Source organism: Leuresthes tenuis, unplaced genomic scaffold (assembly GCF_036924035.1).
Source record: "Leuresthes tenuis unplaced genomic scaffold, fLeuTen1.0.hap1 SCAF_10, whole genome shotgun sequence".
Taxonomy (NCBI): Eukaryota; Metazoa; Chordata; class Actinopteri; order Atheriniformes; family Atherinopsidae; genus Leuresthes; species Leuresthes tenuis.
This window is the reverse complement of record NW_027325364.1, coordinates 18,485,065-18,501,041: the sequence shown is the minus strand read 5'-3', so window position 1 is coordinate 18,501,041 and position 15,977 is coordinate 18,485,065. Positions and strand designations below refer to the sequence as shown.

At 38.4% G+C, this 15,977-nt stretch overlaps 2 protein-coding genes across 3 annotated transcripts in view; both read left to right on the top strand.

The window, feature by feature from the left end:
• The first annotated feature begins 5,406 nt into the window (after positions 1 to 5,406).
• Positions 5,407 to 12,386, top strand: LOC140316976 (uncharacterized). Its single transcript, XM_072395058.1, has 8 exons — positions 5,407 to 5,454; positions 6,317 to 6,704; positions 6,883 to 7,047; positions 7,188 to 7,269; positions 7,385 to 7,596; positions 9,849 to 9,964; positions 11,995 to 12,163; positions 12,241 to 12,386. Exons 1-8 carry the CDS (start codon positions 5,446 to 5,448, stop codon positions 12,384 to 12,386), a joined length of 1,287 nt encoding a protein of 428 aa, XP_072251159.1. The 5' UTR covers positions 5,407 to 5,445.
• The window catches only part of LOC140316691 (F-actin-uncapping protein LRRC16A-like), a 58,806-nt gene continuing 54,891 nt past the window's right edge, over positions 12,063 to 15,977 (top strand). For both annotated transcript variants that reach the window (XM_072394623.1, XM_072394622.1), the window contains exon 1: positions 12,063 to 12,528. In XM_072394623.1, the coding sequence (XP_072250724.1) occupies positions 12,489 to 12,528 (40 nt within the window). In that variant the 5' untranslated portion in view covers positions 12,063 to 12,488. The remainder of the gene's footprint in view (positions 12,529 to 15,977) is intronic.

The window sequence follows — 15,977 nt, the reverse complement described above, 5'->3', positions numbered from 1 at the left end:
TTTTAAAAAAAGAACATGGCAGCACAGCTTAAGCTTAACGTGTTTCAATGGCCCAGTCCAGACCTCAAACTTATTAGAATGTTGTGGCTGGTGCTGATGAGAGCTTTGCAGAAACAAATCCCAACAAACTTCAATGAACTGAATCTATATTTTAAAGAAGAGTCGACCAACGATGAATCATGTTAGACACTGAGGATGTCATACAGAAAATGATTAGTTCCAGTTAATTCTGCCACAGGTGGTTCTACAAACAACACTACTTCTGCATTTTTGCTTGGGTTCATTTAATAATAATGACGCAGTGAAACATTTCATTTGTTGTTGGTGATCTGAGGTTGTATTTACCTCATTTTATGAGTTTCCTCATTATGGCCTGACACATAAAATCTGAAGTCTCTGAACAGAGAAATCTGAATGATTTCCTTTTTAGGTCACTGTAACTAGAACATGGAAGACAAATTGGAACAGTAAACCCCTCTTTGCCTCTGTGATTTAATCTCACTCTAAATTAGGACATTTTTATTCTGTTCAATAACAAATGATGCTAAAGTAATATCCTTCCTTATGAGTCTACAGTATCTTTGTGCCGTGATTTATCTGAAAAGCCTGAAAAGGAAAAAAAGTATCACACATTGGTGTCTTCACACATCTGTTTTCCTGGAAACCTTTTGACCAGAGTCTGTGAAAAATGGAATACTATTTAATATGTAAATAGCACACTGTTTTATGGAAAATGGGCTGGCAGGTTCTGTGTTTTTATTATTAGTGCTTTCTCGCTGTTTGAGAGCAAGGATTCGATTTCATAATGAAATACATTTATTTTTCTCGGCTGTCCTTTGTTGGGTTGTTTGTTCTGGACTGCTGATTAGTAAAGCTTGTTTGAATTTTTTTTCACAGTTATATGAATGTACAAAGGAGTGCAATTGTTTTTATTTAAAATGTAATTTTACTTCCTGAACATGTAAAAGCTTGTGTTTATTACTTTTATCAGAAATACTGGATTCCAAATGCTGCAAGTTCATGAAGTGATATTTTGTCTTATCACTTTTATACTATAAATGTATGATCTGTATTGTATATTTGCCTGACTGGTCCACTTTTTAAAGCTTATATGACTAAATTGTGAAGATGACAAATAATCTGACTAAATTCTGTTTGTGAGAATGCATTGTTTCAACATAAATAAGTAATGAACAGACACGTGGTTGACGTTCACTTTTCTGCTGGCCTTTGAAAGAGCAAAAAAAGAGGAAGGTTTTTATCAACTAAGGTTTTATTTTTTCGTTTCACTGGAGATATATATATGCCTGACGAAATCCTCATTTGTGCATCATTACAAAGGAGGAAATTGTCCTGATAGATCACATATAAATAGGCTACAAATAATATTCTCAGAACCTGCCACAGCAAGTTTTTATATTTCTGATCTTTTATGAATAGAACATACTCACAGCGTTGGGAGTTCTCTTGAGAAAACCTTTAAGTTTTGAATCCACCAACATTTCTACAACTGAAACTCCAAGAAACCTCACATACGCTGCACTGTCATGTTGTTTTGAAACATATACTTTCCTATGAAGGAGTGTGAGTATGCAGTAATTCGACTGAAATTTAATCTAATAGTGACTCAACAAATATACATCACTCATTATGTAATTCATAACAAGCAAACAGAATGCAGAATTAAATTATTTGCAAATCTCTGAAGATTGAACATTTTATTCACGATCGATCATAGAAAACATAAAATGTTTAGATAAGATAAGATAAACTTTATTGTTCCCACAGTGGGGAAAATTCACTGTTACAGCAGCTCAATGAGGCAGGGGTAGATGGGCAGTTTAGATTTTTCTAAATTATATATACAATATAATTGTACAAAAACAAAAGACGCAATACAAAAATGATTTAAAATATGACATTTCAACATGAAATTTTAACAGATTATTGCATGTATGTATGGTTACAATGCAGCATTATATAGTCTGATTGATGATAGCATGAAGGACCTTCAGAAACATTCCTTACACTTGGGGTGGTTTGGCCAGAGTCCTCCTCTCCCCCGTCACAGACTGAGCTGGCTCTTTTTATCAGTCTGTTGAGTCTGTTCTTATCCCACTCGGAGCACCCCCGTCCCCAGCAAGCCACTGCCTAGGAGAACACCACAGTGAGTGAGTTAAACACAGTGAGTCTTTTTACTATTTCATGAAAAATGTTAGCCATGTTAGAATTTGATGTGGCAGCATGTCTTAAAAAAGTAGGGAAGGGTAAAAGAAATAAAGGACTGGAAAAGTAAGTTGTACTAAAACGAAGCATCTGGAAAAACACATTGCAACCTCAATAATTGCAATAATGTGACGTGTAATATGATTTGGTATTAAAAAAAAAGAGTTTTTCAGAAGCAGTGGCGGAAAGACAAAAAACACATATAGCACGTCCTCACCACTGTAGAGGACACTTTAGCATGCGCTTTGGCTCCCAAGAGGGCACCTTAGCACATGTTTTGGCTCCCGGGAGGGCACTTTAGGATGTGTTTTGGCTCCCAAGAGGGCACTTTAAGGCAGTTAAGTACATGTTTTGACTCCCAAGAGGACACTACAGCATGCGTTTTGGCTCCCGAGAGGGTGCTTGAGGGCAGTTTAGCATGCGTTTTTCAACGGTTGCCACTCCTAGTTTACTTTGCCAACTATACATGCAGGTTCAAGTTCTATGTTAGAAAGAAGAAGTGTAAAAACAAGAAGTGGATAAAAAATAACATAATAGTTTTAAGCTCCAGCTGGGGGACACTGACCAGTCCATGGATATTTTAGACCTTCCCGTCTTGTATTTTGCAAACTCTAATATACAGTATGGTGAGACCAGACATTGAGAAGCTTCTAGACAGTAGATATAACTTTAATTTAGATTCTGTTTTAACTGCATGCCAGTGCAAGGAAAGAAGAACTGGAGTGATTTCTCATCTCTGCCTTCTTGTTTGTATTCTAACAAAAGCTTCACTGTGAATGGAAGGTAAATTATACGCAGATATTTCATGAATAATCCACCCTACAAAAAATTAAAGGACTTTTAAAAAGCTTTCAGAATAATCTTGTTTGGATGCAAAATTTGTTATCACAGTAAAATATTTAAAATGCTAAAATTTTGACATTGACATAGCGATGTGTCAATGAGACTTCCAATTTACTAAATCTAAATTCTTTTTTTGGGCATTCGATTGATCTGTCTTAGACTGATGGTAAACACTGAACAACAGCCTTCTTTCTTCACTTCCAGAAATAATTTTTTTAATTTTATTTCTTCATTTGAATTATGTAAGTTTAGTGACATCCAGTTGTTTATTTAAGGTGCACCACATCCGATGGACCAGAATTATTTGTGTGGTAGACTGCCATAAAAAGGTCTATTTTAAGGTAAAGTATTTTTTTCTAATTTTCTTTATGCTTATAACCAACCAAGTTCTTCAGATGTTTAGTTGTTTAGACCTAACCTGCAAGTGAAAACAAATGTGAAGGCTTTTTGGAGAAATTGAAAAAGGGAAGCATGCACTGCTTGAATTGGAGGGTTCCGAGAACTGAACCTTGTGGCACTCCACCTGCTGTGCTTTCTGATTCACGATTCCAGGAACAAATCCCTGCCTTAAACTTCGGAGATCCTGACCCAGTAGCCCAATACATCTAGAGATAACACTAGAACTCTTAGACTACCCAATTTGATGGACTAAAATCTACATAAGGGCCCTTTATATGCTATGGTATGATGAATGCAAATTGAAAGCCGTCAATGACATTCATCAGCAAGAAATGAATGATTTCAATAAAAATTAATTATCAATAATCTAATTGTAAAGGCAAGATTTGAACTTGAAACATCAATGTTTCTCTTTTCAGGAGAGGCCTTTTTAGAACAATAACTGGCCCAATTTTGAATAAAAACATGAGAAATTTGATATCACTTGCACTGAATCTAATTATGCTGATGTATTTTTTTTTGTGAATATCTTTCCGTGTCATGTATGCACCTTTTGTCTGCAGTGACAGTCTCTGAGACAACACCATAATGTGAATGTTTCAGGGCCCAGAACTCTATATTGACCGTAATGTATATCAGTTAGTTTATTTTCTATGCAGCTATCTATTAGCAGACATCAAATCCTGATGTAGTTTTGAGTATGAAAGCCTTAGCTTTGATAAAATAAAAAAATAAATAATTGTAAAGTCACTAAATCTGAAAAAAAGCATTTAGTTTCTTCTTGGAGTTTTCTAGTTAGAAAATATCACAGATTATAACATAAAGGGAGGAACCAGTGTGTTTTTCTGCAAAGTAAATGCATAAGATTGAAGCATAAAGTTCAATGAATTACAAATCATTTTTCATCAACACACCCTTTCAGAGTATAATTGTGGTCTGTGAAAACAGGAAGCGATCAGAGACGTGCAGCTATTCATTTGACTCACAGACTACAAACAGCGTTTTAAATTAATGTATCTGCTAAATCAGCAAATAGTCATTGTGCGCACACCATATAGTGACTCACAGTGCTCAAGGGAAAAAAGGGTGACAAACCAAAAAATCGTATACGTTTGTAAAATATCGTAAATGTATGTCACAATGACATATCAGCATGCAAATGTCATTGAAGTGACATTTCTTAGAAGACGAAGATAGGAGTTCTTCAAGTTGTGCAAAAACAGAAATTTCCTTGAAACATTTTGCAATTTGACCAAATTACTGTACATTAATAAAACAACTCAGTTTTAATGTTTTACAGGGATTTTAATTAAAAACCTTTTTCTAGTCACAATAAAATGATTACAGATTGTGCAGCAGGTGACTTGATGTAGACGCCTGAATAGTTATATGATCATAATAAAGTATTTGTGGAAAAATTCCTAACATTCTAAAAGTAAACTATCTGTTTCAAAGTATCTAAAGTTACATAATTTGTCTTACCAAATAAGAAGCACAAGTGAAATGTAAATTAAATCAGGAGATGATATATTCTACTCATGGGGTTTGGTCCCATTTTCTTCAGTTGACAGCAGACCCAGCAAGATTGGAATTATCAGGACAGCTGTGGTCACATAGTTTCATATCAGGAGCTGTATCACAAGCATTAAAGCGCCAAATTTGATCAATTCTGAATTAAAGTCAAAGTTAATTTGTCCAACAATTGAGAAAAAATGAATAAATAACAGAAATAACCAGCCACAATCAGTGTAACCATACAGGATCAAGATGATCTCATTAATTACAGTTTGATCTCAGTTTGATTTATTACTTCCTAAAGCTTTCCTCATCTACTGTAAATGTGGAAGCTGGCTGACCTTTCAAGCAGGGCTTTTACAACTGAATAAGCAAAAAAAAAAAAAAAAAAACACGCCCACCATCGCTATAAAATGAACCTGATCCGTCTGTCAAACCCTCATTAGCAGAACTGAAGACATCATGAGCGTGGTGAGTATTCTGCATAAAACTCTATCTGAGCTTACGATAAAAGACTTCCAGCAAAACTATTGTACATTAGACGATTTATATATGCTTTAGAGATTTGTTGGTGTTTCTGGACACTGAGCCATAACTACAGGTGCTAAATGTCAGGTTAGGTCAAAGGTAAGTCATTTTTACTAAGGGGTTATCGGTTGTGTACAAGACAGCAACACATCATATTACATCCCTGTGGTTGCAGAGTAAGAATGGAACAGATCTGAATAGAGTTTTGAAGAAACTCCAACCCCTTTTGTGTTTGTGACTGTTAAACGTGGCAACATCATATTGATGGTGATACATTAACTGGGTCATTTCAAATTGAATGTAAACTCATAAAAACTTCCAATGAATATGCAGCTGAGTATAGTTCAAAATCCCGATTTTTCTGTAATTACCCAGTACTGTGCATATTCAGATTTACTTAACATGTCAGAGTTATATTGCATTATTGTGACGTATATCTGAATACTTTTTTGGTTGGAGTAAGTTCTGTACCCATTATTATGATTAGAAAACTCAGTGCTCACGTGCTGCAGGTTGATGAGGTTGTTAACTGTGTTGCCTCACAGCATCAAAGTTACACAGCTGGCTCACTCCTGCAAGCACGCGTTATCTCCGGGTACTCGCTTACCTCCATATTCTAAAATCATGCAGACCAGGCTTACTTAACAAGGTGATACGAACTTTATTCTACAAGTGATGCATGGTTGTTTGTTTCTGTGTTGGCCCTGTGATGGACTGTAGTCCAGAGTGCACCTAAACACGATGAAGCAGGTTTGGAAAATGAATCAATTACTACCTGTTCATGTTCTTATTGTCCTCTCCGCAGCTCCCCCTGACCGTGTTGTTCCTGCTCCCTGTAGCCCTTTTCGGTGCTATGGTGGCAGATCCCGCTCCCACGTATGAGCACCACGACCCGTTTACCGGTAAGACTCTCAGATGTGATAAATGTCCGCCGGGAACTCATATGGAAGCTCACTGCACCGCAACCGCGCCCACAAAGTGCGTGTCCTGCAGAAGTGGGCACTACACCGAGCTGTGGAACTACCTGACGAGATGTCTGTACTGCAACAACATCTGCACTCAAAACCTGGAGGTGGAGACGGAGTGCTCCCCGGTAAACAACAGGGTCTGTCGGTGCAAAGAGGGCTACTGGATGGATGACTTTTGCATGAGACACTCTAAGTGCGGCCCTGGAGATGGTGTTCAAATCAAAGGTAGGAAATGCAAAAAGGGCTGGGGATGTAGACTATTATGGCCCCGTACATTAATAGTATGCACCTGGAAATCTGTACAGAAAATATATTAAATATAATAATTACCAGGTCGGTAATATGAATAATACACTTACTCATTGCAGCTTTGCACATTTTTTTGCACGTTTTTTTTCCCTAGGTACGTCGCAAAAGGACACTGTCTGTGATGAGTGCCCCGAGGGCTATTTTTCGAACTCATCTTCTGCTATAGATTCGTGCGTGAAACATCGGGAGTGCGCAAACGGGGAGTTTGTGCTCCTCCCTGGGTCATCCTTCCATGACACCGTGTGTGGCTCCAGCGAAAGTTTTACAGCTGAAGGTGCGCACTTTGTACAGTGAATTCAGTTGCACTCGGTTCTAACATCCATGACATTTGAAGATTTGGTGCGGCAAAAACTACCAAGTTTAGAATTACCTTTAAACGCGAGTCGCTTTCCTTCTCAGGTGAGGAGCTCAGGATCATCCTCTCTAAATTCATTATCACTCAGAGGGATCGGGTCAGACAACTGAGAAGATTTGTCGGCAGGTGAGCAGACACTTTTACTTGTAACTATCGTGTCTCCTCCGTCTGTCACATATTTTAATCTAATTTACTTTCATTGCACCTTGACGAAAGTTAAACCGTCTTTTCCCTACAACAGGATCATACGCAAGTCCGAAAAGGAGGCTGAGCGCACAACTCTTCCCAAAGAGGAAGACCTTCTTCTGGATCAGATCATAGCATGGCTGGCCCAGGCTCCAGTGGAGCAGCTGAGACAACTGCCAAAAAAGCTGAGGGATGCCAAACTTACCTCCATGGCAGACAAACTGGACGAGATACTTAGTCATCAAAGTAGCAACTCTCGCTCAAAAAGTCGACGCGAAGTCCATATTACTATGAGATAAACCTCTTTCCTGTGAAACAAGAGCATCTTTTCTCCTCATTTGTCTGTTTAACAAAGGGTGATTACTGTCCCACAAATGTTTTTTTAAGTTTGCTTTTAATTTTATTTTTTGTAGGCAACATAAAACTGTGTCATAGGGGTAATATGACCATTATTACTTTGTTTTTATAACTGACATTTCAAAAGTGGATGAATACATCCGCTTAGATCTATTGAATAGATGAACTGTGCAAATGATCTTAATCTAAAGATCTTTGGTTCGACGGCACATTTACATAAACGTAAGCTTTTGAATATTTTTTTATTGGAGGAACTCTGTAAAATTGTTTGGTATCAAGCTGAAACATTTTACTTGTCAAGCGCAACAACAAAATAAAGTTGATGGTGTCCCCACCAACCACAGAAATCAGAGCACTGTAACAGTATGCAGCTTCAACAAATCACCACATGATGGCGCCTCCTCTGCCTGTGAACACTGCAACATTAAAAACTAAATATTCACATATGACATCCATTTTTACCAAGCACATTAGAGACTAGAGACTGAAAGTTATTTATCTGTCTAACCTCTCTCAACCTTTAAATTTGAGAGCTCATTGACGGATGACCCCCTTTTCCAATGACACCGAGTCATTTTCTGTCCAATAGTCTGGTGCACTGAAATTCAATGTAGTTTGTCCAGTTAGGATCTAAATAAGGGAACATGAAGAAAAAGATGGTTATTGAAAGAAATTTAACTGAATCCATCTAGATATTGAAGCAACTCTCAAAGTTAACATGGTCATTTACCAGAAAGAGCTCAAGATCTCTTTATGTAAAAAAAGCCAGGAGTGAAGGCTGCATTCTCAGTGTCTCAGTTCATTAGTAGTGGTAGAGAGATCCTTCCGTGTTTGATGTTTTCCATTCTTTGCCACTCCACATCGATGGTATGATCCCTGCTTCAACACACTCTTGTGCACACCATAATCCCACATAGAATCTGTGTTTTCTGTGTTTATACGTGTAAGGAGAGGCAGCTTGTGAAACAGCAGTGCAACAGCACTCAAGGCCAGCTCTGTGAGCGTGCTCCAGGTTTCCACCTAGTGGTGGAGATTTGCACTGAGTTCTGTATTTGTGTGACAGCTTGTAGTAACCAGCAAAATTATTTCACCCCTATTGCATGGGACATCCCATTTCTGGCAACTTTAAGCCTACGAATCACGTTGGTATTAGCAGATCAAACATGTTCATGCTAACAGACTGCATTCATATTATATAGATGAAATTAATGTTTTTTTTCATGTTCTACTATTAGAAAGATGGTCTCATTCAGCCATTAGTATATGTCCAGTTAAACTAATCTCATGTGGTTGTGAATTTATATGGAATCTTGAACATTCAGGAGTTAGGCTCAGAAGATTAAATCACTTTCTCTTTTCTCAAATCATTTACTGAGAAAATATAGTGGACAATAACCTCATTTAGAATAATAACCTGTTCCAGAATGTGAATTGTCAAAGTCTCTAACTCTGAAATGACCAACACCAACTAATAAAACTCGTAGTTTTCTGTTCCGTAGCAGTTGAACATACTCAAAATAAATTCTCTGGTTATGTTTAATTAGCTGTTTTTTTTAATGAATTCATCAGTTATAACACTTAATTTCGTTCATGAATGATGCAGTGAAATGCACTTTGTGTTATAGATCAACATTAGAGCTTAAATAGTTAAGAACAAAATCACTGCAGGCAGCAACTAAGATGAAAATAAAGATAAAATACATAACAAATGTGTTTAATTTCATACAGTGCCATGTAAAGCTTTGGTCAAAATCTCTGTTAGTATTAAAAAGGCACTGAACAGAAATAAAACCCCAATCAAGTTTTAATCAGGCCTTGTGGTAAAAATGTATGTCATCAAATGTGTAAGGGTTTGTGTTTTTTGTGGATTTTTTTGTTTGTTTTTTGTTTGTCATGCTTTGGTTTTTCTGTATTGTTTCTATCTAGTTTTCTTGTCGGTCAGGTTATTGGGTTTTATGAGGCTTTTGCGGTTTGGTTTTTCTCTAGTCTTTATCTGTTTATCGTCAAACGTTTCGTCTTAGTTTTTGACTTTGCGTGTCAGTGTAGTCTTGTCCTGTCTCCAGTTTAGTTTTGTTCCTGTTTTAATATTCATCCAGTAATTTTCCTCAGTTCTCCCTGTTGTACATTAGCTCCTTTGTCTGACCTGTGTTTATTCTCCTCAGCTGCTATCAGGCTGGTGCCTGATAGCATCACTCTCCCCAAACTGTACAGTCTCCTACAGATCCTGGCTGTTACAACTTTTCGTTCAGACTCTAGGCCAAGTTTCCTTCAAGTTCTGGTTAGTTATATCTTTTTGAGTTTTGTCTGTATTTTGTTTTTTCTCTCCAGTTTGGTTGTGATTTTCCGGCTCTGCCGTGCTTTTTGTTGAAGGGGAACTCCGGTATTTTTAAACCTACACCTTATTTCTGGCATGAAATACATTTATCTACTCACCGAGAACAGTTTGGCGAAAGTAGGCGTCCTTATTTAGAGGCTGCATCGTCTTTGCCCCGTTAACTCCGTTATATGGATGGCAAGTTATCTAAATAGCTTCCGAAGGACGCCGACTTTCGCCAAACTGTTCTCAGTGAGTAGATAAACGTATTTCATGCCAGAAATAAGGTCTAGGTTTGAAAATACCAGAGTTCCCCTTTAAGGAATAAATAAGTTAAGTTCATCTTCAACCTCCTTTAGTCCTCTGTTGGGCTGCGTTTGGGTCCTTCATCAACATCTTTCCACCAAATTGTAACAAAATGTATAGTTTTAATTCATAATGTGCAGTTCACACACACCTTTGAGCTGACGTTGCATTTATTCCTTTTCCTCCACATCGAACAGTGGGATTGGACATGAAACTGCTGGGCTGAAAATTGAAAGAAAGAAATGCTTAGTAATTGTTTGAAAAACAGAGTTTAAGGGAGCAATCTGCTCAAATGAACCCCATTCCTGTTTTGATAATGTTTGAGATTTTCACCAGCATTTACCAAGCTTTCCATTAACAGACGTTCAGAGAGATGGAGCCTATGCTAAGCTAAATCGTGTGAGCTGGTCTACTGCTACGTCAAAGTTGACTACGTCGGCGTTCACAGCACTCGTCTCTTCTATACCTTTTACATGGCCAGATATGTGAGGATCACCCGGACCATCCATCACACAGACAACATGGCCATTAAAGACGCAGTGCCAGTGAGCTTCATATTGATAGATCAGATTTACATTCATCTCATTTCCGTGTCACTGCTAAACTTCTAAATCCATAGGGAAGTATACAATTCTGTAAAGCTTTTAATGAGCAAGCTCAACTGAATCTCGATGACCTTACAGTTCCATATTTTCCCAACAGAGTGCATCACTCTCAGATCGAAGGTTCACTTGTGGTTCCCAGAATCAACAAAGTGGAATGGGAGACAGAGCCTTAGGTTATTAGGCTCCTCTCTTGTGGAACCAACTCCCACTCTAAGTGTGGGTAGCAGACACCCTCTCTACCTTTAAGATTTGTAGTTTTCTTTTTGATAAAGCTTAGGGCTGAACACCTCCCTTCACTCTGCTGTCGAACGGTTGGTTTACTTAGCTTTACAATTGCAGTGAGATTTACTGAAATAAATTGAATTTGACTGTTTTACAATGATTTCAATGAACTATAAAGAATTAGACACTGAACTGTATTATTATTGGGTTGAATTGGGTAGTATCTAATTGGATGAACTTGTTTTTTTGTTTTGTTTTTTAATATAAAATGACCAGAGATAACAGTTATGCTTATATGTGTTTTATAAATAGACTGAATTTAATTAGTTCAAAATCTTTGTATCCATCTTGTTGTATTGGTACAAAAAGGTCTTTCTGTATTTATGTTAAGACAAACCGAGTCCCTCTGCTGTTGCTTTGAACATCGTTAGTATTGTTTATAGTCACGTGGAACATCTTATTCAAAGTCTTTTTTTTTTGTTATGTAATTGTTTTGAGTCATGTTGTATCCCGGCCTCACCGTTTTTCCTCTTTGGACTGGTTTGACCAACTAACTGATTATCAAACGGTCAGTTCAGGCAGGGGCTCTGGACCAGAGGCCCCCTGACCCCTTAAGTCCTCAGGCCTGTGTCTGTTAATTCCTTTCAATAATCCCTCCAAGAACTCCTATAATACTCCTGTAGGGAATTAGAGTGTATTTGGGCCTAGTATTTATATTATTTAAGCTAACTGTTGACAAGTAGGTATTACTATTTAGATTGTGTGGCTTCATCTGCGTCGGTGTTAATGCACTCGTTTAACCACTAGAGGTCCCTGTTTCTCTGGATCCGATGATGCAACCTTGCTGCTCATTAATATCAGACTGTCACCACCATCACCACCGCCCCCTCCTGCCACGCCACAACGCCAAGGCATCACATCGGCTCTCGCTGTGGCATCAACGGGCGGGGAGGGGCTCCGCTTCTTACTATTGGCTGTTACTGTAATACCGACGGCTTTACGGTAGGTTCCACGGCCACAGAGGATGTGCGTGAGTGGTGGTGATTTCATCTGGGTTTCAACATGATTTTAAGGAGACTTTAGCTTGTTTTTCTGTCCTATCTTCAGCCAACGACCCCTGGACCGTAAGCCGTTGCGACTTCGAAAAGAGATGCGTCCAGATAAACGCGGATATATCGTCTGGACACCGCGAGAGGAGGAGAGGAGAATGTAACCGGGACAAACGCACCGGCTGCGGCGGCGGCACCACCTGACACCTCTCTTCTTCCCTCCTCACAATTCTCTAAAAGAAACCTGAGGCTGCTCGATGTGTTGACTGGATTTCTGCCGTTGTTGTGGATATTATCTTCAGCAAAATGAGCGAAGAGGTGTCAGAGGTCCCTAAAGAGCTCCTGGGTAAGACATAAACACAGATTAGTGGCCATGTGTCCCGGCTGGAACAATCACTGGGATCGCTGCTTCAGTGCCCCGTGTGCGCTGTGTGTGTTAATAAAAACTCTCGAAATGCAGCCAGAGACACATACGTAGTGTTACTGTATTTACTAATACGAAACCATTATCCTATCGGACCACTTCTTCTAGTCATAGTCGCCACCTCTTTTGTTATTGAAGGGTTTCCAAATAGATTTTCCTACAATAAACACTAGACGTAACCCACAGTTTGTGCAGGCTTTAAACGCCTCAGCTACAGTGAAGCTCGAAGCAGTTTATACATGAAGCACTGCCTTAAGGTGTACACACTCTTAATGTGATGTGGGCTACAGCCTATATAAGGAAGAAAAAACACATAGTTTAGATATGAGTGGTCAGCCCTGTCCACATAACTCAGAGGATTATTTTCCATACAGAAGCCCCAGTCTTGCATCTATGTCCAGGAGTTTAAGCATAGTCTTGTTGTCCCTGCTTTCTTGCTTCTCTTGACTTATTTGTAGAGACTGTGGACAAACCTTCCAGTCCTGCGGCTATAGTGCAGGGTTTCTTTGTTTGGGGAAAGTAATTCAGTGTCTGACACCTCAGTGTAATGTTGGATAAGCCCAAGCTCTTTCTCCTTGTTCAATCCCCACAGGCAAAGATGCTTTTAGTGGATTTGTGAGGTTTCTAGTATAGTGTTGTTTAGTCGTGGCAGCACATAGTGACGCCACAGAACATTTTAACCAGTCGCTTTTATTGAAGCACGGACTGATATCCTTGCACCTTAACACAAATATCATTTGATTTTTTTTTGTGTGTCAGCTGGCATGCTGGTTATGCTTGTATAGTTATGCTGTAGAGGTGGGAGCTGAGCTAAGATTACACAAGAAGAATCGGCAAGATGAATTTTATTTAGAACATAGGATAACTTAGTTTAAAACTACTCCATTCAATTTTATTTATATAGCACCAAATTACAACAAATGCCATCTCAATGCACTTCAAAGATACAATCCATTTAATTGTAATTGAGGAAAAAAGAGAGCAGAGTGAGCAAAGGTATGTCATAGAAGGTCCCCTAGCAGTCTAGACCTATAGCAGCATAAGTATGGGATGTTTCAGGGTCACCTGAGCCACCTCTAAATATAAACTTTGTCAAAAAGGAAAGTTTTAAGCCTAATCTTAAAGTTAGAGAGGGTGTCTCCTTCCCGGACATATTCTACTTTTAGAAACTCTAGGAACTACAAGTAAACCTGCAGTTTGAGAGTGAAGTGCTCTGTTTGGAAATATAGCACAATGAGACCTTTAAGATATGCTGGAGCTTGGATATGCTCGGCCATTAAGAGCTTTATATGTGAGGAGAAGAATATTAAATTCTATTCTGAATTTAACAGGGAGCCAATGAAGAGAAACTAAAACTGGAGAAATATGGTCTCTCCTGTTAGTTCACATCAGAACTCTGCACCTGGAGGCTTTTCAGAGAAGGTTTTGGACGGCCCAATAACAAAGAATTACAGTAGTCCGATCTTGAAGTAACAAATGCATGGACTAGTTTTTCTGCATCACTCTGAGGCAGGAAGTTCCTAATTTTGACAATATTATGAAGGTGAAGGAAGGCAGTCCTAGAAACCTCAAAAGAGTCAAAGGATCAATTCTGGTAAAAATAACTCTGGTTCCTCGCAGTAGTACTGGAAGCAAAGGAAATGCCATCTAGAGTAACTATATAACTAGATAGTTTCTCCCTGAAGCGCTCAGGTCCAAAGATAACAACTTCAGTTTTGTCTGAATTTAGAAGCAGAAAGTTCTGATTCAGCTAGATCTTTATGTCTTTAAGACATGCTTGTATTCTGTCCAACCTATTAGTTTCATCTGGGTTCATAAATAAGTACAGCTGAGTATCATCAGCATAGCAATGGAAATGTATGCAGTGCTGTCTAATAATGTTACCTAATGGAAGCATGTATAATTTAAAAGAACTGCTTTAAGCACAGAACCCTGAGGAACTCCATGACTTACTCTGGTATGCAAGGAATATTCTTCCTTTACAAGAACAAACTGGACTTAAACCTAATGAGCCTAAGCCTATTGCAGTTCCTTTAATCCCAATAACACGTTGAAGCCTTTGTAATAGAATGCTGTGATCGATCGTATCAAATGCAGCACTGAGATCCAACAGGACAAGCAGAGACACAAGTCTGCTATCAGAAGCTAAGAGGAGATCATTGGTAACTTTCCCCAGTGCTGTTTCTGTGCTATGATGCTCTCTGAATCCTGACTGAAACTGTTCAAACAGATTATTTCTGTGTAAATTATCACAAAGTTGAGCTGCAACAGTTTTTTTCAAGAACTTTACGCATAAAAGGGAGATTGGATGTTGGTCGATAATTAGCTAACACTCCTGGATCAAGAGTATGTTTAGGTTTAGTAAAGGTTTATTTCAGCAACTTTAACACTCTGAGGTACATATTCTGTCAACAAAGACCGATTGATCAAATCCAATATGGAAGTGTCGATTAAGGAGAAAACCTCCTTGAACAGTCTGGTTGGGATTGGGTCTCAAATACAAGTTGATGGTTTAGAAGAAGCTATTGCTGTTGTTAGCTCAGAGAGATCCACTGGATAAAAAACAGTTTAAATACAAATCAAGTTCTAAAGATACTTCTAAAGCTGCTGTACTTGTTGATACATCAGTGATAATAGTGGGAAGGATTCCATTTATCTTCTCTCTAATTGAAACAATTTTAGTAGTCATGAATCTCATGAAATCACTACTGAGAGTTAAAGGAATACATGTCTCAACAGAGCTCGGACTCTTCGTCAGTCTGGCTACAGTGCTGAAAAGAAAGTGCTGGGATTATTCTTATTCTCTTTTATCAATGATAAATAATAAGCAGCTCTAGCTTTACAAAGGGCTTTCTTATGTTATTAGACTATCTTTCGAAGTTATTTAATACTCTTCTAAGTTAGAGGAATGTCATTTTCTTTCTGGCTTTCTTGCAATCTGCTTTAAAGACTTGACAGAGGATGCAGCCTAATGGTGCCCCTCGAGGTCAACTCAGGAACAGAGGCCAGAGGAGCGTTCCACACCAGTGGAATTTATTTTTAACGCTTTTACCGTGTGATTAATTTTTTCATCTCTTCTGTCCTCTTTGTGTAGAGAGTGCGAGAGATGCAGTTGGGAGGAAGGTAAAGTTGTCAGAGTCGAGCTGGAGTGTTAAAATTAATCCCTTTGGTGTGTTTGAAGTGAGATTTTAGCCTCTTGAAACTATCATGAAGGGCACTTTCATCTTGAACTCACGATGTTGCGTATTTATGTTGCTGCTTTTTGAAGACTGGGACATCCATTAAGATATAGTTGTAGGTTTATACTATGTTTGGGTATATAGCTGATCCATACTGTAGGTGGTTCAATGGATTTGAAAGTGTCAGTAGGT

Excerpts from the sequence above, each read along its gene's own strand:
- LOC140316976 (XM_072395058.1), top strand. Across the intron at positions 7,048-7,187 it reads CGTGTGTGGCTCCAGCGAAA|GTGAGGAGCTCAGGATCATC; the intron begins GTTTTACAGCTG and ends TTTCCTTCTCAG. Across the intron at positions 12,164-12,240 it reads CACGGCCACAGAGGATGTGC|CCAACGACCCCTGGACCGTA; the intron begins GTGAGTGGTGGT and ends TCCTATCTTCAG.